General features: G+C 42.1%; 1 protein-coding gene across 4 annotated transcripts in view; it reads left to right on the forward strand.

Moving 5' to 3' along the window:
* The first annotated feature begins 483 nt into the window (after window positions 1-483).
* The window catches only part of Bard1 (BRCA1 associated RING domain 1), an 85171-nt gene continuing 58629 nt past the window's right edge, over window positions 484-27025 (forward strand). The window contains exons 1-4 of one of the 4 annotated variants that reach the window (XM_045148054.1): window positions 484-626; window positions 10141-10197; window positions 13114-13262; window positions 23364-24307. In XM_045148054.1, coding sequence (XP_045003989.1) covers window positions 484-626; window positions 10141-10197; window positions 13114-13262; window positions 23364-24307 — 1293 coding nt within the window. Of the gene's footprint in view, window positions 627-10140; window positions 10198-13113; window positions 13263-23363; window positions 24308-27025 lie in introns of those variants that run through there. The other 3 variants (XM_045148056.1, XM_045148057.1, XM_045148058.1) reach the window with 3 other exon arrangements.

Raw genomic sequence — 27025 nt, forward strand, 5'->3', positions numbered from 1 at the left:
TTCCTCGGCGGGATTCGGGACCCGGGCCTGGCTGAACCCCGCGGCCTTCAGGTAGCCACGCCCCGCCCCCAACCCGCGCTCTGGGGCTTTGAGCCTCGCAGCCGCCCGGCCCAGCCCAAGGGCGCGCTCGAGGCCCCGCCCTAAACCCAAGCCTGCTCCTTCCCCAGGCCCAAGCCCCGCCCCTCCCAAGGGAATCTCTCTCGAGGCCCCGCCCCCAGAGCCAAGCCCCGCCCCCCCTGGGTCGCTGTCTTGAGGCCTCGTCCCCAGGCCGCTCTTTTGAGGCCCCGCCCCGCACCCAAGCTCCGCCCCTCCCGAGGGCGCTCTCCCGAGGCCCCGCCCCCAGGCGGCGCTCTGGGGCTTTGCGCGCTTTCCTGAAGCCCCGCGCCCAGCGCTTGGCGGGATCGGAGCATCGGCGCGGTCCCGTCGCTGTCTAGTGTCCACCGGCGTCCCAGACCGCCCGGCCCGGCCCGGCCCGGCCCGATGATGCCGGGGAGCCGGCCGCCGAGGGTCCGCTCCGGGAACGAGCCTTCTCTCGCGCCCGCCATGGAGCCGGCGGACGGCGGGCCCTGGGCCCACAGCCGAGTGGCGCTCGCCCGCCTGGAGAAGCTGCTTCGCTGCTCGCGCTGGTAACGACCGGGGTCTCTGGAGCGATCGCGAGCCTTGGGCCCGACGCCGGGTCGCCACACTCGGGGCGCGGGAGGGTCCGGCACGGCGTGCACTTGGTTCAGCTGTCCCCGGCCGCCAACGCATGGATTTTCCCCAGTGCTTTCCAGGCTTTTGCTGCAAACAGCTAAACGGCAGTTCTCGAATTTTCGCGGGAGAACCGCTTGGGGGTGTGGCCAAAGGCGCGGGCTCTGGCTCTGCCCCAGGAGAAGTGACTAGGGCTGGGCGGAGCTTTGGCTTCCAGTCACTGTTGGTGCTGATTTGCCTCCTTCGCTTAGGTGGACATTTAAGACATTTTATCTTATATTGTTATAATTTGCAAGGTGAGAGGGAGGGAATATGAATGAGAACGAATGAATGGTTGCGCTAAAGCCTCCAGCCGCTGCAAAAGAACTCCAGATGCATGAAACACTTTTTTGCATGTGGCTGTACATGGATACTGGGGACTCAAACCTGGGTCGGTTAGGCTTTGCAGGCAAGCGCCTTAACCGCTGATCCATCTCTCCAGCCCTAAATCATTTTCTTAGTAGCATCCATACATTTAGGGTGGCATAATGACCTTGCTAAGGGTAGCTTTTAAAAATATTTTATATACTTGCGAGTAAAGAGTGAGAGAAGAGAGACAAACAGAATGGGCGTGCCAGGGCCTCTTGCTACTGCAAACAAACCCACATGCAGATAGCATTTAGCTTTAAGGGGGTACTGGCGAATCCAACCAAGCTGCCAGACTTTGCACACAAGAGCCTTTAACCACTGAGCCACATCTTCAGCCCTCACAGTACTTTGATGACGACCTTTGATAGCCATCCACGTTTGTCATTTCATTGGTTTGCTAGAAGAGTTTGGCCTGTGGTTGTTGCAGTCTACACTGATTTCTCCCCCAACCCCTCTTGTTGCATCCCAAGATTATATTTTCATAAGTGGTACTTCCTGCTTCTTTAATTGCAGCTCTGAAGTATGTAACCTAAGTTTTGTAAAAGTCAAGAAGGGTTTTTCTTATTGCTCTACTGAGTGTTGAACCTTTGACCTCCGTGTATTAGGCCAGCATTCCACCTCTGTCCTTTATCTCTCACACTTCTAATTTCTTGTTAAAGCACTTGCTGAATGCATAACCTGTTTTGGTTTTGGGTTTGTTTTTTTTTTTTTTTTTTTTGCAAGATCATTTTGGCAGGTTTTGCTTTTGCGTGTAGCTGCCAGAACTGTACTTCCTCATTGGACTGATTTTTTTTTCTTTTTAAACTTTTATTGGTTTGTTTCCAGCTTAGAGAACTCAGTTACTGCTATGTTACTTACACAGCAGCTTAAAAAAAAAATCAAAGGGACTCAGCTGTCTCCATGTTTTGCATACACATACATGCATTTGTGTGTATCAGGATGTATGTGTGTCGCAGTGTGCACGTGGAAGGCAGAGGACCTTTTACCTAAAGTCTTTTGCTACCGAAAACTGGGAACATTTGGAATCTCTTGGCTCTGCCTCCCAATGGCGTTGGTGCATAGGGGCTCTTAGATGCCTGTACCACTTTGCCTCTGGCACGGGGGAATTGAACCCAGGCTGGCAGGCTTTACAAGCATGCACGTTTAATTGCTGGCCCTCCCTCCCTCGGCCATCTATACATGCGTTATTTTTACCAAAATCTTTACATCAGACAAGATGGCATCATTATGCTCCTTTGGTGAGAGGCAACTTTGCTGGAATGAAGAAGACAGTTTGAGTTGTATGTTGTCCTAGAGCATGTGGGTCATCTTTCTGGGAGGAGCACATTTAAAACTTGCTGTTGTAATAGCAGAAGCAGCGATAGCTCACACCTTGATAGTTGAACAAAAATTAAACGCTTGGTTAGAAAAAGCATTTCACTTTGGATGAGTGAGACTGCCTAGTTAGGGTTCGATCCTCTCTCTGTCTCTCAGTGATAATGGTTAGCCCATCCTGTGAGCATTTATTAATCATAATATTTTATGGAGTGCCTATGATATGCCAAATACTGTTCTGGTTATTGGGAACTCAATGAGCAAAGCAAAGAAAAATCTCAGTGTTATCCCTAGCCCAGGAGTCTCAGGCCTTATATTCTCTAGGAGAGAAGAAACTCAGTAAGATTTTATGTAAGTTGTTTAGTGTGGTGGTAGTTACTTAGTAAATGATTACTAAAACATGTTCTAAAATATGAAAAAAATTGCTCTTGTAGAACAATTTGGAAGAGACTAAGTAGGTATAAACTATATGAATAATTTATAGATCGTCCCTAAGTCAAAATAAAACCAGTTTCCGTTTTTTTGTGTTTTTTTTTTTTTTACTACTTGCAAACTATTTCTCCACCTTGTAACTGACGTAAACAGACAATAGGGGCTGAGACTGAAGGTAGAAATCAGTAATTTGGCCCAGAACTTTATTTCATCTAGTTATTCAGAGAATATTGAGTTCAATGGTTTTTATTCCTCTTTAAAAATTTTAGCTAATATATATGGTGGCTGAACTTAATTGAACTTTCTTGAGGATATTTCCCCATTGGTCTTTGAAGTTTTTTACTCTCTAAAGTGTCACTAAGTTAAGTTAGTTTTAAGCATGGCATGCTGCAAATAATCACTATTCTTTTTTTTTCTCCACATCTGTAAAAAAATGTAAAAAAGACATGGGCTGGAGAGATAGCTCAGCAGTTAAAGGCACTTGCTTGCAAGGCCTAATAGCCCTGGTTTGATTCCCTAGTACCCACGTAAAGCCAGATGCACTAAGTGGCTCATGAATCTGAAGTTTGTTTTCAGTGGCAAGAGGCCCTGGAGCCCCCATTCTCTCTTTCTTTGCTTATAAATACATAAATAAAAATTTTAAAAGAATGTAAAACATTCTTTTCCCAAAGGTGGAGGAAAGCAGGCTATTGGATTGATTTGGCCCACAGGAAACAGTGCCAAATTTGCTTTTGTGGTGTTTTTTTCCTTTGAGACAGGGTTTTGATGTATGTAGCTCAGGTTGACCCCAAATTCACCATCCTTTCTGCCTCTTGAGTGCTGCGATTACAGGTGTGTGTCACCACCCTCAGCTTCCAACTCAGTTTTAATAGAAATGCTCTGAAATCATCTTGACGTAGAATATTATGCTACATGGGAAATGATTACTATCATTTTGCCTGCCTCTTTGGGTACCAGTTCAAGTTTGGCATGCCTGGAGGGAATAAAGCAGGGCCAGTTACACCTTCTCTGGGGGCAAAGCCCATTTCCTCATTAGCCATTTCTACCCTCCAGGCTGCCTGGCTGGCATCACTGCTGGAAGGGAGCAGCTCACCATGGCTCACTGCTTGCCTTGGCTCCCTACCAGTCAGTGTCACATTATTTGAAATTGTGTCAGTGTGTCCTTTACAGAGTTTCTGAGTTCTCCCCAGTAGGCTAGTGATTACCCCGGTTACCCTCACATTCAGCTCGCAGCTGTCACCTGTCTTGTGTAGCACATTGGATCTGTTTTGCAGCAAGCATTACTTGCTGGCGCAGTTGGATTGGCCCCTTTACAGGACATCCTTTCTTGACCTTTAACATGACAGTGGCTTCAAGGTGAAGCTGGCAAAAGCGTTCAAGAGGCCAGAGGTGACATTTGTGTTAGGGCCAAACCTTGCTCCCTGATGGAGGCTATTTAAAGATTTGGGAAAGTGGGGCAGAGGACTCTCCTTATTTGAGAGGCTGGCAGAAAGCAGAGGACTAATGTATTCAGAAAGGAAGCAGGAAACGAACATGGGCACTGTCCCGCCCAGGTGTCCTGTTTGTGAATGCAGATGAGTGGGTTGTTCTGGGCATATTTGGGGGCAGAGAGGGCTTAGCACCTACGTCAACTGTTTTTGTGCTTTTGAAAATCACTTTTATTAGAACATTAAAAAGTAATCTTACCTAGGATAGGTGGTTTCTTTTTCCGAATTGTCTCTTGTCATTTAAAAGGCAATCAAAAATAATTTTGCCTTCTTTTTATCCTCTTCCTTTAAAAGGTGTTTATATATTTTTATTTTTTTGTTACTTTTTATTTATTTATTTGAGAGCGACAGAGAGAGAGAAAGAGGCAGATAGAGAGAGAATGGGTGCACCAGGGCCTCCAGCACTGCAAACAAACTCCAGACTCATGCGCCCCCTTGTGCATCTGGCTAACGTGGGTCTTGGGGAAACAAGCCTTGAACTGGGGTCCTTAGGCTTCACAGGCAAGCGCTTAACCACTAAGCTATTTCTCCAGCCCTATATATGTTTGTTTATTTGGGGGGGGGAGAGAGGAAGAGGGTGGAAGGCAAGCGAGCGGGAGAAAGAGAATGGGCACACCAGGACCTTCAGCCACTGCAAACAAACTCTAGATGCATGCACCACTTTGTACATCTGGCTTACATGGGTCCTGGGGAATCAAACTTGGTCCTTTGGCTTTGCAGGCAAGTGCCTCAACTGCTAAGCTATCCCTCCAGCCCTTGTCCTCTTTAAGAGGGTCTTGGTATGCCTTGAACTCAGATTCCCCCTGCCTCAGCCTTGGGAGTGCTGGCTTCACAGGTGTGTGCCACCACAGTGGCTCTCTCCTTATCTCTTGGCAGTGTCATGCACCGCAGTGCTTAAAAGAGTCACACTCCCTGGCTTTAAGTCCTGGGTTTTGGGGCACATTATTTTATCTTTGTATAGTTTTGTTTACTTTAGCTGGAAAATGTGCTAATGGTTCTATCTTACCAGCTTGTTATGTGCATTGCGATTGCTTAGGACGTGCAGGATTGTTCGAGCCCCATCTGTTGTTAATTCTGAGTGCAGTATGAGTTTTTCTGAAGGAGAAGGTAGGTTTCCTGGACCTGGTGTTCGGCTTCTTCCTCTCTTGAGCAGTGTTGACTGTCAGAGCCGTTCTTAAAAGCCAGTGATCCTTCAAGTGGGCCAATGGCTCCCTCGCGGCTTGCTGTGGCAGCTTGCTATGGTGCCGTTTATTCATTTGAACAAGAAATCACTGAGGTGTTCCATTAGCGGTGGTGCATTTTCTATCTTTAAGACACATACACTGAATTTGAAGGTACAAACGGTATATCCAGTTCAGGGTAGATTCTGAGGAAGATGAAGATGTGAAGAGTGCTTGCTTGGGTGGGGACTGGTGGAGGAAAGTTAATATGGGCTGTGCTACTGGACCTCTGAGGTATGGATAGATTTTTGTGAATGGAACTAGATCTTTATGAATGGGACCATTGCTTAACAATGGGAGACATTATTATATGTCAAATGTTAATAGAATCTCACTCTAGTCTCCATTGAATGAATTCGGACAAGACATACAGCCATGGTATAGAAGACAGGCAGAGTTTATTACACCACGCATCCCAAGGGTGAGAATAGAGTGGCAACCCTGCAGAGGAAAACACTTGGGAGGGAGAGAGTGGACAATGGGGCGAGTCTAGACGGTGAACAAAGGCCTTTGTGTAGGGCACTCTCTCCAGGTGTGAGAGTAGACAAGGCCCAAGGACCATTGTGCTAAGTTGATGACCTGAAACTTCCCGAGTGCTGGGATTATAAGCAGCGTCACCATGCCCCATTTATGTAGCATTGGAGCTCAAGCCCAGTGCCTTGTGTGTGCTAGGCAAGCCTTAGCCACTGAGCCACATCCTCTGCCGCTTAAGAGTATTTCTTTACATCCTTAGAACAGGGGATTTCAGGGTGAGATGGGTGTTTTGTCTATGTGGTTGACAGGGCTATTTGGGTTAATTCTTTAGGGAAGGGACAGTACTGTATTTTTGTTCTTTACCAGAAAGCCTCCTGCAAGCATTTAAGAGTTCTTTTTAAATGTGAATGGCATTTTAATTATGTCTTAATCGCTGAGAACTCTTGAGGCTTGCCTTGATATCTTTGGTGTTTGAGGTTTCATTGTTTATAATATCTACTGTAGCTGGTGGATAAATTCCTGGCAGAGTGAATAGTTGAGTTCAAGTTGGATTCATTGGAGGTTTTGGTTTTTACCTCTGTAGATGCTACCCTGTTGTTCCTGGGGGTGGAGGGTAGGGGCGCCTGACTGATGGGAGGAGAGGGTTTGTTTCAGCTGACAGTCTCAAGGGGAGCTCTTGTCATGGCAGGGAGAGCATGGCACAGCAGAGGCTGGGCATCACGTCTTATATCCGCTGTGAGGTAGAAGCAAAAGTGAGCTGAGCTGCTGAGTGCTCAGTGGGTTACACTAATAAACCTCAGGGTCAGTCCCCAGTGACACCTCCTCCTGCGAGGCTTCACTTCCCAAAGGCCTCACAATTTGCCCAAATTTCCACCAGCTGGGGACCAAGTATGCAAGACAGCTGAGCCTGTGGGGGACAGTTTATTCTCAAACTACCACGGTCTCCCAAGTGTAAGAAAATTTCTTCTATTCCAGAGAATTTTTTTTTTTTTTTTTAGCTAAGCTCTAGCCATTCCCTGAAATATGGCTGTGACATAGAAAATGTCACCTCTGTGCATTATCTGCCTCTGAGTTCCTCTTTTGATGTTTGCCATCACACTCCCCTTGCTGTCTCCTCCCCTCCTCCATCACATCCAAATACTTCTCATTCACATTCCCTGTTTTTCCTCATTTGTTAACAACTTCAACCCCCCCCACAATCTTGCTCATTAATTAGAATAATTAGTTCTTCTGATCAATTATTCATGGATACTAAGTCACTGGTAATTACATGATCATATCTTGTTGTTCGTATGAAGGGTGTGAGCTCTTCACAGGGGTTCAGACTCATCATAGGAAGGGCATTTGAGTGTTAGACACGAGGAAGGCATTGAGTCAATACTGCCAGAGAAAGCTCGGTGGCGAGGGACTTCATCCTGGGGTTGTGTTGGCAGCAGGACAAGGAAAGTGGCAGCCAGTCAGTGCTGAGACAGGGGGATAAGGGTACTGCCAGGTGGAAGGAGAGAAAGGCTTCAGGAAGAAGTTGAGATCACAGGGCAGACAGACAGGGGGGAGGGTGACCAGAAGTGCCCTGGAGAGCAGTTGTAGTGGTAGGAGCTAGGCTAAGGTGGGGAGAATGGCACTTGGTGGCAAGGAGCACTTGATAGAGAGCTTTTATCTATTCAAGATGGAGAAGGTGGAACAGGAAGGTAGAATGGGAGGCGGGAGTGAAAGGAAGCGGTTTTTCACGTTGAAGAAGGGAAAAGAAAGCTGACTGGAGTGATGAAAATCATGTACTTTAAAAGATAGGAGGGCTGCAGAGATGGCATAGCGGTTAAGACCCTTGCCTGCAAAGCCAAAGGACCCAGGTTTGATTCCCCAGGACCCATGTAAGCCAGATGCACAAGGTGTTGCATGCCTCTGGAGTTCATTTTCAGTGGTGGAAGTCCCTGACATACCCATTCTGTTCTCTTTCTCTTATATGCTTCTTTCTCCCAAATAAACAAAATTAAATAAAAAAGGAAAGATTCAGATATATATAAAAAGAAAAAGACGGGAGAAGTCGGGCATGGTGACGCACACCTTTAATCCCAGCACTCAGGTAGGAGGATTGCTGTGAGTTTGAGGCCAGCCTGAGACTACATAGTGAATTCCAGGTAGACCCTACCTTGAGAAACAAACCAAACAAAATGGATGAGAGATAATGGGGTCTAGAGAGGGCAACCCATTTCAAGAAGGAAGCCTCCCTCTGAGACCCAAGGGTGGGGTAGGAATCCTGGGAAAGAGGTAACAGTATGTTCAGATGATCATAAGTTCATGCCGCATACTGAGTTCAGGAGCATGGAGATTGCTGTGATCAGCCTTCTGGTCATTCTTTTGTACTCACTGATTATCATCATTTTAGGAGAGATCCAAAGATGAAAAGCTATCAATTCTTAGAGATAGGCTTAAAAACATATCTGTCTCATGTTCTATTTTATTTTATTGAGACAGTTCTTACTTACATAATCCAGGTTGGATTCCCATCCCTCCACATCCTGAGCGTAGGGAATCCAGGGGTGCACCACCACACTCAGCCCTCTGTGTTGTTTTTATTGTGGAATTTGTAATATGAGCCAGCAAGGATGCTTTCTAGGGTCTATCCAGGATTACAAACTAGCATTCATAAGTGTCTTACGAGGTGGCTCTGAGTTGTTAAACTTGGGGCCTGGGCTGGATCAGGAGCCCCAGGAGCTCCACGGTTGAGCAGAATTTCACTCTGGAGAGTGAGCAGGATGACACTGCAGAAGCCTTGCAGAAAAGGTGGTGGGGAAGGAGGTTAAGCAATGCAGCCTTCACATGCTGAAAGGAGGGCTAGGAAACAAGTACAGTTGAATACTCTTGATGAGGAAAGATGAGGCTTGATAGTCAAGTAAACCAAAATGATAGGAGCAGCTCAAACATTGTAAAAAAAAATCATCTTAATTCCCAGAGTCACAAAATTCGTATTTTTATTGATATGTAATGTGTACTGTGGTCGAAAGATCATTATTTTGTGAGTTTGCAGAAGTAATGAGTTTTATAATGTCAGTGAGCAGCGTTTTCAGTAGCTCGACAATAACGTGGTACTCTGTTCTCAGCACTCTTTTCTGAAAGCTCAATTTCACTTTAATGTCCATATCTATTAAAATGTGCAGTAGGAAAGTTTTGATCTTTCAAAAAACTTGGAGGACTCTTTATTGAGACGTGGTTTGTGTGCAGAGGTAATTAGATTATGGGGTAGGTCCCCAAAGGTCGTTGGCTAGTGTAGTAAACCTAGCATGGAAAATGTTCATCCTTTACCCACTTTTTGCTGCTTTGGTCTGCTCTTGAGGCATTGTACCTGCTGAGTGTCATGTTTATTAGGAACCCGTACTTCCGTGGGACCAGCCAAGGTAGCAGGCACTTTGAAGGACAGCATGGGGAAAGTTCTGTCTGCTTCTCATGTCCTAATGCATTGAGTCTCAGTCAGTGGCTGACTGCCCGCTTGATGATGATGATTTGCATTTATAATTGCTTCTGTTTTCGGTGGAAACACCTGTAAAAAGTAGATGGCTACTTAATAACAATAAACATGTGCTTTCTTATGGTTAAAGATGATCAGATGTCCTAGGTTCCTTGGGCAGTCCTAGTTTGTACCTGTTGTCCCAGCATCCTGTCCAGCTAATCACCGCACATAGCTCTCTGAAATGTTCTCATTTGGATAATACGTGACATGGTCATTCCAATCACAGGCCATTTTTTGAGATCATGGTTTTCACTTGGATTGTTCAGGGATGTTGTACCTTAGCACTTGAAAGAAGATGGCAGTGGTTGGTTTTGTGACCTTAAGAGGTTTAGAGATTCTTAAACAAAGTGGCTCCCTTTTCTGATTTCCCAGCAGATACATTAGAGAAAAAGTATTAAATCTTGTGTTGTGTGATAATTGCCATTTGAATTCAGCAGGTGTGATAATGAGAGTTTATAACAAGGGGAATAGAAGCTTTTCAAATGAATACATCCTTTAATATTTTCTGCTTTTGAAGAGAAAAATAGTGTTGGGCCTTGGGTTTGTGAAATACTGGGTATGCAATGCTTATCTAGCAATGACCTAAGCCTTGTCTCTTGTCTTCAAACAGCACTCATATCCTGAGGGAACCTGTGTGCTTAGGAGGGTGTGAGCACATCTTCTGTAGGTGAGTAATGGTAGCCTGAAGACTATTGTGTAACTAGTTTTTACTAGCTAGAAGTCACATTGACTCTACATTAGCTTATTGATTTCTACAACTTTAATTTACAAAATAAGAAAATTAAGCTCAAAGAGGATAACATCAAAATTTAGATTTTGCTAAGGGTTTTTTTTTTTTTTTGGGGGGGAGCTTTTTATGTCTTCTAAATACATCTTTTCATCTTCCAGTTGTAAATCAACAAAATCATAATCTTTTAGAATTTATGAAGGTCTGTTTTTGTATTTATTATACTGCTTTGTGAGGGCTTTCATGACACAGTTCTAAGGACCTGATGGCCTAAAACCATAGATATTTAATGTCATGGCTCTAGAGGCTAGAAGTTCAAGATCTGGTATGTTGGCAGGACCTAGCTGCTTGTAGGGTGCTGGCAGTGTTCCTGAGGTTTTTTATTACTGTGACAGAATACTCTAAAGGAGTATATTAGTCAGAGTTTTTGTCACTGACAGTTGACACCAACAGTTTAATAAGGGGAATATTTGCTTTAGCTCATCATTTTAGAAGTTCATAGACCTTGACTTTGTGGGTTCTGGACACGGGAGGAAGTAGGTCATGTGGTGGAACATGTGAAGGCAGGAGCTGCTCCATGGTGGGCAGAATAGAGAGAAAGAAAAGAGGAGAGGAGAGCACTAGGTAAAAACCTCCAAAAGTACATCACAGCTTCTGTCACCTCGCAAAATACCACTCTTTTGTTGGGGATTGAGCATTCAAGACATGATCCGTGGGGCATTGCAGATTCAAGCTTATATAACAGGAGGATGGGTTTATTGGCTTCAGAACACAGTCTGGGGCTGTTGGTTCTGGGTCCGTGGTGAGGCAGCACATGATAGCAGCAGGGGTGTAGGAAGCTGTTTAGCTCATATCGCATAGGAAGTAGAAAGGCACCCAGACCACCTGTAACCTCTACAACCACTCCCCCAGTGACCTGTTACCTCCAACCAGGACTCACCTGCAGGTTTCTTCCACCTGTTAAAACAGAGCTGCTGCCTTGGGACCAGAATATGCCTGTTGGGGACATTTCATATATTTAAGCCACAACACTTGCATTTTTTTTTTTTTTTTTTTACTATTGGCTTGTAAATATACCACCCCTACATTTACTTTCTTTTTCATATGACATTCTGTGCCCAAATTTCCTCTTTAAGGTATACCAGTGCTGGCAGATTTGGACCCACCTTCTTGATCTCATCCTAACTTGATCATCAAAGACCTTATTTCCCTTTTGGTTTTTCAAGGTAGGGTCTCACTCTAGCCCAGGCTGACCTGGAATTCACTATGTAACCTCAGGCTGGCCCCCAACTTACTGTGATCCTCTTACCTCTGGTCTCCTGGGTTCTGGGATTAAAGTCATATGACACCACACACGGCCAAAGACCTTATATCTAAATTTAGTCACAGTCACAGTTGCAGAGAGTTGATTTCCATAGCTTTTAGGGCGATGCAATTCAACCCATAGTAGTTACCACGAAATTTTATCGTAGTGTGAATGTCTTGGCTTATATAGGTCAGAACGTTATACATCCTATTTCATGTTTAGGAGACATCAGCTGAGGGACAAAATGTCTGTTAGATAGGGTTAATGTAATTTTCTTTAAATTAGTTTCTGGATTATATTTTAAGTTAAGTATTTTTCTGACATGAATAAACTACATTGTGGGGTTTGAGCATATATATTTACAACAATACTTTAATGTGTGGTTTTAGGAGGTTGAGGAAGCATGAGAGACAGTGTGCTGAGAGTCCCAAGTTATGTTCTAGAGACATGGGTTTGTGATACGAGCATATACAGTAGAGGGATAGTATAAGGAAGCTGCCAGTTCCCTGGATGAAGAGAAGGCATTTCAAATTTGGTGGGTTCAAAATATCTTTCAATCTTTATTTACTTTAGTCCAGCAGATACTTGACCAAGCATGAAAGGAGTTTTCTCTGCCTTTTTGCATTTGCTAGGTATTTCCAAGACATTAGTGTGATAAGGGCTTGGATAGGAGAGGTTGGGAAGCATTGCACTGCATGGTGTTTGTTTACAAAGCTGGCCCCTTACCTTTGAAGCTATAGATTTGTTTGCAGAGAAAAATGAGACTGATGTCAGGCTAAATAGAGTCTCATATCAAATTATATTAGTAGGTTTACATGTTATACGTGTGTATTAGTTATTTTTCTCATTGCTGTGACAAAATGCCTAACAAAAGAATCTGAAGGACTTATTTTGTTTTACAGTGCCAGGGGATACAGTCTCTGCATGGTGGGGTAGGCGGGTGGAACAGTTGGTAGTCACATTGCATCTATGGTCCGGAGATGAAGAGAAATGGATGCTGGCACTTGGCTTACTTTCTCTTTTATTTATTTATCTTTATTTATTTATTTAGAGAGAGAAAATGGGCACACTAGAGCCTCGGCCATTGCAATCGAACTCCAGAGCTTGCACCACCTAGTGGGCATGCATGACCTTGTGCTTGCCTCACTTTACCCTTCTGGCTTTTGTGGGATACGGAGAGAGATAGAACATGGGTCCTTAGGCTTCGTAGGCAAGCACCTTAACCACTAACTCATCTCTCCAGCCCAACTTTCTTTTCTTTATACAGTTCAGGATCCTCAGCCCATGCAATGATGCCACCTCAGAAAATCTAATCTAGGAATTCTTTCATATAGAGGTCAAGAGGTTTGTTCCTTGTTGATGACAAGATCAATGATCATGACATGCATATCTTGTTCTTTGAAGCACATTATTTTAGCAAGTGCTTTACAACTGACCATCATATATATGTATATGTACAGTTCCTGCTTGGCTTACTTCTGTTCATATTCTTGTTTAGGTTTTGGAGTTGTGATTCTGCTGAGTGGTTTATTTTTTTTATGTTTTTTAAGTAATTGTGTAAGTGACTGCGTTGGATCGGGATGTCCAGTATGTTACACCCCAGCCTGGATACTAGATGTCAAGATAAACAGACAGTTGGACAGCATGATCCAGCTTTATAATAAACTCAGAAATCTGCTACATGTTGATAAACTTCCAGGTGAGAAATACCACTTTATCTTTTGATGAAATAGCTGATGGATTCATAATGGTCACATGAAGAAAAATGTAGGAAAGTAAGAATTCTGAATCACATATTTCAGATTTTTTAAAAATCATTTTAAGGAATGGCAGCAAATATAGAAGCCTCACTCCCCTATTTTATGCATGGGATACCAAGGACCAGAGGAGTTAAATAGTCTTGCCTATAGTCACATTCTATAGTTAATACCAGAGGCAGGAGAAATAGAGCCCATTTCTTGATTGTCTGTTCAAAGCCTCTCGCTCCCTTACCATGGCTGTTTTTTACAGTTGAGATAATTTCTGTAGAATATATATAGAATAGTGATTTTATCTGTAATAGTGCTTAACTGACTTAAATACACTATTGTGAGATGAAATGCAGTATTCTAAGGATCATGTCTCTAGACTGAATTAACTAGATGAGTGCATTTTCAAAGAACAGGACTCTTAATAGTCATTTCCTTTTCTACTTAAATGGGGGTTAATGTTTTTCAAATTGTTCTTAGACTCTGTGTATTAACTATATATCTTGCCATCATGCTTTCTGCTGAGAACTAATTATCTGTGAAAAGCAAGTAAAGTGTTTTGAGTCTTCATAATTGGATATTGGAGTTCTTTTTATTGACTAGATCCTTTCATTTTAGTATGTGTTTATAGGAAATCCTTCTCTTGCAAGGCAAGATATCATGAAAGATTGATAATGTAGATGTAGAATTGTTAGATTTCTTAGTTGAGGTCTTTGTTCTTTTAGTTCTGACGATGTTGTTTTTTAAAATTTATTTTATTTTTATTTTTTAAATTTAGAGACAGAGAGCAAGTGAGCGAACGAGAGAGAGAGAGAGAGAGAGAGAGAGGAGAGAGAATTGGCGTCCCAGGGCCTCAGCCACTGGAATCGAACTCCAGATGTTTGCGCCATCTAGTGGGCGTGTTCACCCTTGTGCTTACCTCAGCTTATGCATCTGGCTTACTTGGGATCTGGAGAGAGATCAAACATGGGTCCTTAGGCTTCACAGGCAAGCGCCTTAACTGCTAAGCCATCTTTCCAGACCTTGACATGTTATTAACGTCAACTACTAATGTGAAGCTGCCTGAAAAAAATAAGGCCAACACTTTAAGTGTTAGTAACCAGAGGTCCATCTTCTTAAGAATCTAAATCATAGTTAGCCTTTGAATAGTTGCCATTGAGGTATCTGGGTCAGTAGGTTAGACTACATCTGTTCATTTATTTGCAAGGCGGGGGGGCGGTGGAGAGGAGAGAGAGCAAGTGAACGTGTGCGGAAGTCAGAGGACATCTTTAAGATCTTTCAAGTCATTTGCACTCTTCCACCTCATTTGAGGCAGGGTTTCTCTCTAACTCTGTTTTTTTTTTTTTTTTTTTTTTTCTTTCCTGCATTTAGCAGGAACTTCTGGGAAGTTTTCCTGTCTCTGTCTCCCCTCTTGATGTAAGCATGCTGGGATTACAGAATCCCTTAACAGCTTTGGGCTTTTGTACATGATTTCTGGGCAGATTGAACTCAGTTACTCTGGCTTGAACAGTGAATGCTTTATCCCTTGAGTTAATTCCCCTATAATGATGGTATCACTTATCAGATATAAAGTACTTACTTTAACAAGTATTGTGATTATATACCTCCTTCAAGGGCAGATTGAGGAAAGTTTAGTTATCGTTCATCTGAATGCTTTTTTTCCTTAAAGACAGTGTCTGATGGTTTTTATGTTTTAGGTGAAAAGATTGGTATGTGATCTGGCCCCTGCTGATGCCCTCCTAGGTATTCATCATTAATAGCTTAAATTAGTGCAGGAATTCCCATGTGTATTTGATAGTGTCATAGTGTGGGTAGAGAAGCGTCAGTGAGTCCCTTGAGTTACTTGTATAGTGTTATATCTTTGTGATTGCTGTTTTTTTAAAAAATTTTTTGTTCATTTTTATTTATTTAAGAGTGACAGAGAGAGAGGCAGAGAGCAAGTGAGAGAGAATGGGCGCGCCAGGGCCTCCAGCCACCGCAAACGAACTCCTGACATGTGCGCACCTTGTGCATCTGGCTAACGTAGGTCCTGGGGAATTGAGCCTCGAACCGGGGTCCTTAGTCTTCACAGGCAAGCGCTTAACCTCTAAGCCATCTCTTCAGCCCCTGTGATAGTTGTTTTTATTAGATGGAATTATTGGCCATCCACTGAAACTTGGGGTGCTACTTTGATGCCCAGTTGTAGTGGTGCCCTGGAATAAAAATGCTGACTCTTGGAGTTGTTTAAAACCAAAAATGCGCCTGCTGCTGCTGCTGCCAAGCCAAGCACTCCTCTGGTGATGTTATTAATCAGCAAAGACAGCAGTACATGAGTGAACTGAACAAAGAATCGGTAGTGTGTGAGCTGGGAGCAAGAAATTTTGGCTTAAATAATTCTTTAAACATTTGCTTAAAGGAAAGGACTTAGGGGAAGGGCCAGTTGGTCTCTGCTGACCTGGAAACACACCTTCACAGGTGTCCTTATTTTAAGCCCACCGGTTGCTTTCAACATGCTTGTGGGCAATTTGATATTTCTGACTTTCCTTGCTTTCAATGGTGGTCAAGGTGCACATTATTCTAGGCCAGGAGTACAACTAGGTCACAGAGGAGGTAGGGCAAAGAGCACAGCTTAAGGTCACATCACCATGTCCACATTTGTCTGTCAACACTGATCACCTGTGCTGTTCCGGGCAAAGCCGATCCAAGGCATAGTAAACCTGATTGGGTTGTTCTAAGCAGGCTGATTATGTGGTTGTAAATTAACTTTAGAACTTAAGTTTCCAGACAAGAGTTTAACAGAAAAAGGCATCTCACAGAAATATTCTCAGGAGTTACCAGTAAGGTCCATAAGAAGTATTCCCATAGTTCCTTCCTGTAGTTCATTCTCACACGTTAAGACTATTACAGTATTTTAGTTGGATTCTTTTCTAGTTACTGTGTAGTAATGCATTAATTTACTACATATTCTAGAACAAAGTAGACAAATGTGGTGGCTTGAAGTTTGGGCGTCTAGAATTCTGTGATCAAGGTGGGTGCAAGATTGGCTTCCTCTGAGGGCTGTGAGGGACAATATATTCCAGGCCTGTGTGTCCTTCGCTTGTAAGTGTCTGACCTCATGTCCTCCTTGCGTGAGCATTTATATCACAATTCTCTCTCAAAAAGAACACAGCCATATTCATCAGGGGCCCACTGTAGAACAGTGTGTTCTTAACTAATTCTATCCTTCATGACCTTATTTACAGTTAAGCTTATATTCTCAGGGTACTCTTAGGAGTTAGTACCTCAGCATATGAATTCAGTGAACAGGATGAGATTCACAGTTTAATCCATAAGTAAATAACTTGACATTTTTAGTGGTGATAAAATGGGAAGAGGATAGATTGACCTTTGCAGATTAATTGCTGTCTATTAGGGCTTACTGCAGTATCAGGTACCTTGGTATACAACAGGAGTAAAACTCATAGAAAGTCTATTGTAGTGATGTTTCAATGATTAGTTTTTTTGTAAATCACAGAGCATGAGATACCTTAATATTTCATGAGTAAAAAGATATTTAGGGGGCCTGCAGTGATGGCTCAGCCATCAAAGCCACTTGCTTGCTAAGCCTGACAGACAGGGTTTGATTCCACAGTACCCACATAAAGCCAGTGGCACGTGTCTGGAATTTGTTTGCTGTGACAGGAGGCCCTGGTATACCCATTCTTTCTTTAAATAATAAATCAGTCAATAAATAATATATTAAAATATTTAGGAAAACAGTTTCAAACAAGGTACTGGGTAGTGCTGAAACCCTTTCAGAATATGGTTTTTCTCAGCAGTAAGGGTAAAGTTGGAAGGAAAATGAGGGTCCTTTTGAATTCCCTCATCCAATAGGCAGGGAAATTGACACTCAGGGCTATCATGTCTTGTAAAAAACATTGCTCATTGTTTTTCCATGTAGGACAGTTTTTTTTTTTTCTTTTTGGTAAAAAGGTGTAGGTATTATTCTTATGAATTAGTTGGGATAAAAGAAATTGGCACTGCTTTTTTACTACATTGGTAGAAAATCTAGATATAGATATATTTTACATATATGTCAACTCAGATATTTTTCCCGATCATGGTACAAAGGTTTTTCTACTTTAAATTGTTTCACCAACTTTCCCTCTCAAAGTTCTCCTAAAACAAACCAGCTTTGAAGGATATGTATGTATGATTAATTTTTTTCTAGAACATTTTCCTTTGTTTCTTTATAGTTTATTTAATGAAGTCCTTTGTGGTAGTTTATCTAGTAATTGCTTCTAAAGTTAAAGTGGTAAAGATGATCTATTGAATAGCTAGAAGAAACCAGTGCTTTGAAACAGGTGATAGTTAATTCTCTTTGTGATGAGCAAATGATCTCATAAGATAAGGCTGTCAGACTGAGGCCTGGCTCTGGAGCTGTAACTCTTCAGGGATTATGGCTTGAAGATGATGGATTAAACACAGTGGTTGAACATCTCACATTTTCTCTATCTTTTAAAAAACCCTATGGTTCACAATTTGTCTTCCAAATGAACCTTGTTACTTGCATTTATTATAAAATATATAATTACTGCAATTAAGATGGATAATTAGGAAGAGCTTGTCAAATCATGGTTGTAGTATGTGGTAGACTGGTGAAAAAGAAGCCTGATTTATAGTAATACATGCTAAAATGAGCTGCTGAAGGATTCAGCATACCATTCTTGGTTCAGTGTACTTTAAAGAGATTATTGCATTTTTCTGATGGCCATTTGTGGATAATTTTACTTTATTCTTTATAATATAATCTGCTTTCTGCTAGTAGAATTAAATCTAAAAATTTTGTTTTTCTCTCAAACCTCATCATATTAAATCAGATCTTGCCAGGTGCTGGTCAAGTTTTTGTAGCACATTGGTGTTGGTGACATTAGAGACATGCTTTGATTATGCTTTCATAGGCTCACAATGTACAGTTCTCTTCAGAGCGATGGCGGTTCTTCTAAAGTAATTATATAGTTTCTCATATATGCTATAACTTTTTATAATAGATGAAGATGAGTAATTGAATAGCTGTGTTGCTGCTGTTTTTCTTAAATAGACCTAAAAACTTCTTAGAAAATAATCATTCTTCAGTGAAGGTGTTAATGTTACACAGATGGTAAGCAAAGTATTTTTTTTTTGACTTTTTTTTTAATAAGGGATTAGTCAAAGAGATATCTCAACTTCTGTTGTGAAACCTGTGATAGCAAATGATTTGAAAGGCACATAATATATATCGTGGTAATCTTTTGATGTAGATTAATGATAGTGAAATCAGTTTCTAATTGCTTCCTTTTCTGTAGCTTATTATTAAATTAAAAAAAAAGAATTTGGCCAAGAAGCTCCTTAGCAACACATGTATCTCTGTTCCTTGATATTTTGTGGTGTACTCTGAAATATTTAAATTCAGAGAATAGGATTCTTTTAAATGTCATCATTAAGGAATTTGCTGTGTAGAGGAAGAACCAGTGCTTTTGTTTATGAAATGAATATGATAATTTATCAGGCTTAGAAGCATTCACGCATAAAAACAGTTGTAGCTGTTAATAGTATGATTTATGTTTTAGCAGCTGTGCTGTGTTTTGATTTTTGCAGTTTTTTCTTAGATATGCTGCGTAAAATTCAGAATTATGGTCATAATTTGCAGTTGTGCTTGCTTGGTTAAGCCAAGTTAGGGAATCTTGAGCAAAGGTGTTATTGCACAATGATCAATAAAGGGATTGTGTCTGTGTAAATTACATAGCTATGTGCTGTGTTCATTTACTCTTTTCTGAGTTAGGAAATGTGTACACTGAGAATGGAATTTGTTATCTCCTCAGATGTAAAGGTTTTAGTCATTGCATGTGCCGCTGCTATTCACAAGCTGTGATTTTGCCTTCAGATGCCAGCTCTACATGTTAATATTGTAAATACTGAAGACTTTACAATTTGACTTCATTCTAATTGAACATGTCATTATCAATGTTATTAAAAATAAAAATACAGTTTTCACACAGTACCTCAGGATTAACCTTTAAGTCTTTGTAATCCGAGTCCTTCTTAAAAAAATGTAATCCTGGTACCATTTCATTTTGACCTTTCCACTAGACTTGAGATTTTATGTGAAGTGGTTTGTTTTTGAAATCTATTTGTCACTGCAAAGAAAGACCTTGTTGAATTTAGATGTACAGTCAGTCTATGTGTGAATGGACAACTCATTCTGCTTGTTCTGATTCCCAAGAACCTGCCTCTGGGGTAGGTGATGGTCTGCTTTCTCCTGAAGAGGCATCTGCCCTCAGCTGGGCTCATCTGTTTGCCGACTTCACTGAACTGCTACCTTTTTAGCAGAAGCGGTGGCTTCGGTAGAAGGTAGTTTAATATTGTTGTCAGGCAAGGACCATCTCTGAATCCTACAGAATTGAATGCTAGTGATTTATTCCTGAAAACTTGGTATTTACAGTCCTTCTTCCCTACCCAAGGTGCTTTATCTTTTCCTAGTGAATATATTCATAAGAAGCATATATGTGTTCAAGAAGTGGGAAATGCAGAAAGACAAAGGAAGTGATTTTGAACTTTTTAAAGAAAAATTTTAATTTATTTATTTGAGAGCAACAGACACAGAGAGAAAGACAGATAGAGGGAGAGAGAGAATGGGCGCGCCAGGGCTTCCAGCCTCTGCAAACGAACCAGATGCGTGCGCCCCCTTGTGCATCTGGTTAACTTGGGACCTGGGGAATCGAGCCTCGAACTGGGGTCCTTAGGCTTCACAGGCAAGCACTTAACCACTAAGCCATCTCTCCAGCCTGATTTTGAACTTTTGATACCTGTATTTATCTTCTAATGTGTTAATTTTAAGTTGGTAAAACAACAAAACAGAGTTCTGTGTAAATAAAAATGAGAAAAAGAAAAATTATTTGATGGACATATTTTCTCTTGCCAGTGTTTCAAGACATGAGAGTATTTAAAAGAAAATTCTTAAAAGCAATAAAAATTACATTAATCTGTCTTTAGTACTAACTGTTCTAAAGAAAAAGCCTACTTAAAATTAATTTCTGTGATTTTTTTTTTTTTTTTCCTTTTGAGATAGGGTTGTTTGTAGCCCAAGTTGACTTTGTGTCATGTAGCTGAGGGTAACCTTGCTCCTGATTGCCCTGCCTCTACCTCCCAAGTGTGCGGCTTAGAGTTGTGTACCACCATGTCCAATTAAAATTTTTATTTAGTGTATTTTCTACATGTTGACTTTATAAGTCCTGACTTCGTTGTATTTAGAGATCTGTTAAAATTTTTCTGTGGTTCTATAATGTAAAAAAAGATTTGATACAGATTCAGCATGAATGATAAATTGCTTCTGAAGGGGAAAGTTATAATTCATATCTTCCTATTTATTTTTATAGTAAGAAAACGGTGTAAATTGCCAAGTTTGTCAGAGATTATTGTCTATTACTTTGGAAAATGATAGTAGGCAATATGAAGTAATTTGTTCATCACTTATTCTAAACCTTATCAAGTTGTGTTACCTATGTTCCTTTTTAATATTTCATTATTGTGTGTGTTGGCGCACATGTTTGTGGAGGTCAGAGGTCGACACTGAGTGTCTTTCTCAATTGTTGTCTACCTCAATTTTTGAGACAAGGCCTCTTGCTGAACGTAGAGCTTGCAGATACGGCTAAAATATCTAACTAGAGCACAGAGATCCCCTGCCTCTGCCCCAGTACTGTAATTGTAAGCTGCCACATCTGGAGAGGAGGGAGAGAATTTTAAGTTTTTTCAAAATGAAATTTATGTTGGTGATGGAATCCATCCATGGCTTTTTATACGCCAGGTGAGCACTGTACCTCCCAGTCTGAAGAGGATTTTTTTTTTTTTTTTAAATAAAGTGAATGGATCTAAAGGTGAGAGCTCAGAATCTGAAAAGTGCTCTTACAGTGTGTCAGTGAGGAAGATCCTGGCCTTCATCTTTTTTGGCTTTGTGCATGGTGGCCTGTGAAGTCAATGAAAAGTGACAGAGGAAAAGCCTACCCTGAAGTTCCCAGGTGAATGGGATTCCCCACACAAATGAAAAGAGGTTTGTAATCCTCCTTTAATAGTGGGGAGAAAAAGACTTCTGTGAGGGTTGGAGAGAGGCTTAGTGGTTAAGTGCACTTCTTTCAGAAGCATGAGGGCCTGGGGAGCCTGAGACTGCACAACTTCAGATCTCCAGAACCCACATTAAACAGCTGGTCATGGACACATCTGCCTGTAATCTCAGATTCATAGGGAAATGGAGAGCCAGAGACTGCTGGAGCGCGCGCACACACACACACACACACACGCACGCACACAAATAATGGCAATTTTTAGGATCAGTAAGAGACTGGCTTAAAGAAAAGCAGGTGGAGGAGCTATATAGTTGACACCTGATGTTCTGTTCAGGCCACCACAGGAAAGCGTACCCCAACGCAAGTGAGCGCATGGGGTACCATGTCAGCACTTACATAAATTTCACACACACAAGTGAAAAAAATGTGAGTGGTCTTTCCATTCAGTGGTAAGCATTTGTATTTATGGCAGGATTATATTGATTGGCATACAAATGTTTCAAAAGTTTCTGGCACTAATTAATATGTTGTGCTTATTAAATCCACATCTGTCCTTTCTTCTGTTTCACCCTTTTTCCATTCCGTGTGTATGTGCGTGTGTGTGTGGGTGTGTGTGTGCACGCAGATGCATTCGTGCCTAGTTGGGGCACTCTCCTGGGATTACGGAAACTGACTCTTGGATTTGTGTTCAGGGATGGGCTAGCTGCTTTTACAAAGAAAGCAAACTGACCCTCGGAGTGTTCAAACCAAGGGCTGCTGCTCTGTGTCTGCTGCTCTCATGCTCTGCGTCGTGGCATCTGCTGACAGGCACTCATTGCTGTTTTTATTGAAAAGCAAACAGTAACACATGAAGAGTTAGTATTACGTGGGCAAAGGACAAGGAACTTTTACCTCTACATAGTTCTTTAAGCTTAAAGTGAAGGGGTTGGCTTTTTAGACTGATAATCTGGAACCCACATACGCCATTCCCAGATCTAGTCACGCCGAGCCCACCTGTTGCCTTCAACAGTTCTGTGGGCAATTTGTGACTTTTTACATGCATTGTTCTTAATTGCAGTTGGTGTATTTCACTCATGCACACATTGTTCTGGATCAGGAGGGAAACCAGTCACTGAGGAAGTGGGGTAAAGAGCCAGCATCTCTAGACATCCCGTGTCAGGTTGGTCATCTGTGCTGTGCAGGGCAAAGGTGAGCAGGCAGAGGACCCTCATCACCTTAGTTTAGGCTGGCAGATTGCATGGTAATAAGGGTGACTTCAGAGGAAGTTTCAAGTCAGGAACTTACTGGAAAAGCATCTCATGGCACTATTCTCAGAAAAGCTATTTGTACGGTCTGTGAGAACCACACAGTTCTTCCCCTCGTTCAGTCTCGTCATTCATTCTAAGGTTCATTCGCATGTACTCATGCAGAGGCCAGAGGAGAATGTCGGGTGTCCCCCTCTGTGGCTCTTTGTGGGGTTACCTCGAAGGAATCTCTCACTGAACCTGGAGCAGCCATTTTTGGTCAGACTGGCTGTCCACTGAGCCCCATCAATTCTCCTGTCTGCACCGCACACAGGACTGGGTTATAGGCAATGTGGCCACGCTCAGCTTTGCAGATAGGTACTGGTGATTCTCTGATCCTTGGGCTCTTGTGCTTACGTGACGAGCCATCTCCCTGGTCCCATGTGCCTTATTTTTTGACAGCTTTTACTCCGTAGCCTTTATCACAATCTGGCATGATGTGTATTTTACTTAATTTTCTGTCTTCTCAGTGTCTCTAAGTTCCATGTTTTATTTTTTGCTGTATTTCAAGTTGATAGAATATGGTCTGGCACACACAGGATTCCATAACCATTTCCTTTTCTCAAGGAGGTCGCAAGTCTCGAGTAGAAAAAAGGGTATAGAAATAAAAGCTGGCATCCCTTAGGAGAGCCACAAGTAAAATTCTGTGGGAGGTGAAGATGGGAGAGATTAATTTCTACTGCCTCCTTCTTTTTTTTTTCTTTTGTTCTAGCAGATCAAAAAGAAGATACAACGAGGGTAAACATATTTAATGATGCAGAAAACAAGAAGAATTCAATAAAAATGTGGTTTAGTCCTCGAAGTAAGAGAGTCAGATATGTTGTGAATAAGGTTTCCGTGCAAACCCAGCCTCTGAAGACAAATGATGGCGAAGTTCAGGAATCCTCAGCGTATGAATTTGTTTCCACGAGTCCTCCCACCACTGTTTCTAAGAGTGCTAAAAAGGCTTCTGCCACATCTGCACGAAAGCAAAAAAAGAAAACGTTATCTAAGATCAACCAAGAATGGAATTTATTGTCTGACAAGGAAGACAGTGAATGCGATTCTGAAGAAGAACCTAAAGAAAGGCTGGTGTCCTTCTGTAGCCAACCATCCGTTGCCACAAGTCCCCAGGGCAATGGTGACATCAATTTACTAGCGAGTGGCTCAGTGGCGGAATCTGAGAGTTTTGGGAGCTGGACTGACGTCTCTTTACCATTGGCTGACCATATTGAATCACCAGATGCTGAGAGCCAGAGTGAAGCGACTCCTGAGAAGTGGGTCTCCGAAAAGGATGCTTGCTTGGAGACCTCTCTGCCATTAGGCTGGAGTGGAAAGCGCAAATGTTGCCACAGACTTTCCAACCCTGTTTCAAAGAGACATGGAAGCAATGTTCCAAGTACCAGAGGAGCTTCGGTGAAGCCGACAGTGTTCTCCAAAAACATATCATTGCTTGACCATTCTTTACCAACCTCAAGCAAACTTCAAGTTGATGACACATTCAGGAGAAAAAATAGTGTCCTAGATGACTCTGTCAGCCTTTCCCCAGGCACACCACCTTCTACACTGAATGACTCAGCTTATAGACAAATGATGTTGAGCCCCTCCACAGTGAGACTTCTGGCTGGGAAAAGAAATCGTCGAGGAGAGACATTGCTTCATATTGCTTCTATTAAGGTAGGATACTTGCTTTGAAATACAATCTTGTAATGAGATTGTGTTAGTCAGTTTTCTGTTATAACAAATACCTGTGGTTATCAATTTGCAGAGAAAGTTTATTTTTTTCTCTTTTTAGGACTATTTAGTCCATAGATGATGGGCCTTGTTGCTTTGGGCATATCATGGTTGGAGTCTGGTGGAACAAAGTTCTTCACCTTATGTTTGAGAAGCAATAAGAGGATGAGGAAGGGGCTGAGATCTCACTCTCCCCTTCATGTCCAGTCATCTGAAGACCTTCATTCCAATACTGGTGCCAGGGAGAGGAGAGCCTGCCTCTGGCTACATGCTAGGGATCCCCTATTCTTTGGATGACTTGAAGTTTTGGAGTTGGCTGTAGTTATTTCTACAAAGCATGACTTAAAATTGGTCTCTTTTGATTTTTTGTTTTCTCTTGGGCTTTTTAAGACAGGGTTTCACTCTAATCTATACTGACCTGGAGTTCACTCTGTAGATGAGGCAGGCTTCAAACTCATGGCTATCTTCCTATCTCATCCTCCCAATTGCTGAGATTAGAGCTGTGAGCCACAACATCCTTACACATTAGCTATTTTCATATTAATGTTTCAGTGTTAATACCTCATAGAATAAGTAGCTAGTTGATAGCAAGTGCTTGTTTATTTTTCTGACTTAGTAAAAATGTGACTGCTTTCTTTTCTTTGTTTTGCTCTCCGGAAATTTTTAGATCAGCAGCCAAGCACCCACTTAGGTTGGTAGAATTTCCTTCCCCACTGTTATAAGAAATAGTTGTTTTTACTAATGAAGATCTCTATGGTCTGGAATATAGGCCAGACTCATCCTTAAAGAGGTGTTAGAGTAAGCATTTCAGCCTCGGTAGCATGTCCCTGGCCAAAGCAGAAGTATCTGTAAATAGCAAGGGAACCAATGAAATGGGTCCTTAAGTTCAGGTGGCTGACCCATAGGCCATCGTTTCTATTCCCTTGTTCTAGGTACAGGAAAATGCTGCCATGGAATCGAACAAAGTGCTGCTCTCCTGGTGAGGGCGCTGTCATTCATGTTCACTGCTGGGTTAGAACTTCGCATTTCATGCTTACCCTGATGTCCTCATTTGTAGGTAGCGAGGACTCACCCGGGTGTGCTAGGGGGCCAGGGATTACAACTCTGTTTGTGCTCTGTATCCACCTATTTCAGAGAAAATATTTGAAGGAGCTTCAATGTTAAAGTCCCTAAACTAGAACACGGAGCAGGGTGATAGAAGTTACCCCTGCATAATGGGTTTCGAATTGGTGACCTTAACCGCAGTCAGAGCAAATCGGGAACATTACAGGTTTCGTGCCATCACATGGTAAGGTTTTTCTTGGTTGCTGCTGCAGTTATTGTTTTCCCCTAAAACACCTCGGTAGACTTGGGAGTCTGTTTTCTAGAGCTTCAGGAGGTGTGGCTATTCCATTCATGCTTGCTCTGCACTGAGTACTGAAAAAGCGTTGGGCTGCTTAGAAGCCCTTGTTGCAGTTCCAGAATGATGTTTGAACTTGGGAACATTGTTCCCAACCTTCTCTTAACATCTCTCCATAGCTATTCCCCCTAGTGGCAGCTGCATGGGTTTTGTTGCCATGACCAATCCTGTTCATTTTCCATTGCTTCCCTATCAGGTCACCACAAGCTTAGTGATTTGCAACCAATGCTGCAGTTGTGTGAGAAGTCTGGCATGAGTGTTTTCAAACTAGCGAGAGTCCACCAGCTCTCTCACTTTGTGCAGGCTCTAGGGAAGAGTGATTGTTTGCTGCTGCTTGGGCTGCTGGAGGAAGTTCTTGTGGTAGCATGGAGGTCCTGGTGTGCTGGCATTCAGCTGAGATCAGTTCCCATAATCAGTAGACTCACAGTCCTTAGCTAATGGTTCTCTTCTCCATCTTCATGTCTATCTGTATATAAGGAATAACATGGTGCTTGTCTTTCTTATTTTTTATTTTTATTATTGATTGATTTTTTTGGGGGGGGGGTTCGAGGTAGGGTCTCACTCTAGCTCAGGCTGACCTGGAATTCACTATGAAGTCTCAGGGTGGTCTTGAACTCATGGCACTCTTCCTACCTCTACCTCCTGAGTGCTGGGATTAAAGGCATGTGCCACCATTCCCAGTTCTTATTTTTATTTATTTATTTATTTATTTTTGAGAGAGAGAAAGAGAGAGAAAGGGCACAGAGAGAGAGAAAAAGAGAGAGAGAGAGAGAAAATGGGCATGCTAGGACCTTTCAGCCACTGTGAACAAACTCCAGACACATGCACCCTCTTGTGCACATGTGCGACATTGCATGATGGTGTCACTATGCGTCTGGCTACGTGGAACCTGGAGATTTGAACATGTGTTCTTAGGCATCCCAGGCAAGCGCCTTAATTGCTAAGCCATTTCTCCAGCCCTGAATCTGGTTTACCTTACTTAATATGGTAATTTTCTGATTCCATCCATTTTCCTGTACATGCCATAATTTTATTTTTCTTTAGGGCTAAATAACATCTCTTGTGTGAATGCACCACATTTCATTATCCATTCATCTATTGATGGACATCTTAGGTTGATTCTATTTCCTTGCTATTGTGAATAGAGTAGTAATAAACATAGTTGTGCAAGTATCTCTGTAGTAAAATATAGAGAATCCTTTGTGCCTAGAAATAATGGTAGGAGTACTATATGATCAGCTATAAGTTTAGTGTTTCACAGA

Source organism: Jaculus jaculus, chromosome 4 (genome assembly GCF_020740685.1).
Source record: "Jaculus jaculus isolate mJacJac1 chromosome 4, mJacJac1.mat.Y.cur, whole genome shotgun sequence".
NCBI classification, from domain to species: Eukaryota; Metazoa; Chordata; class Mammalia; order Rodentia; family Dipodidae; genus Jaculus; species Jaculus jaculus.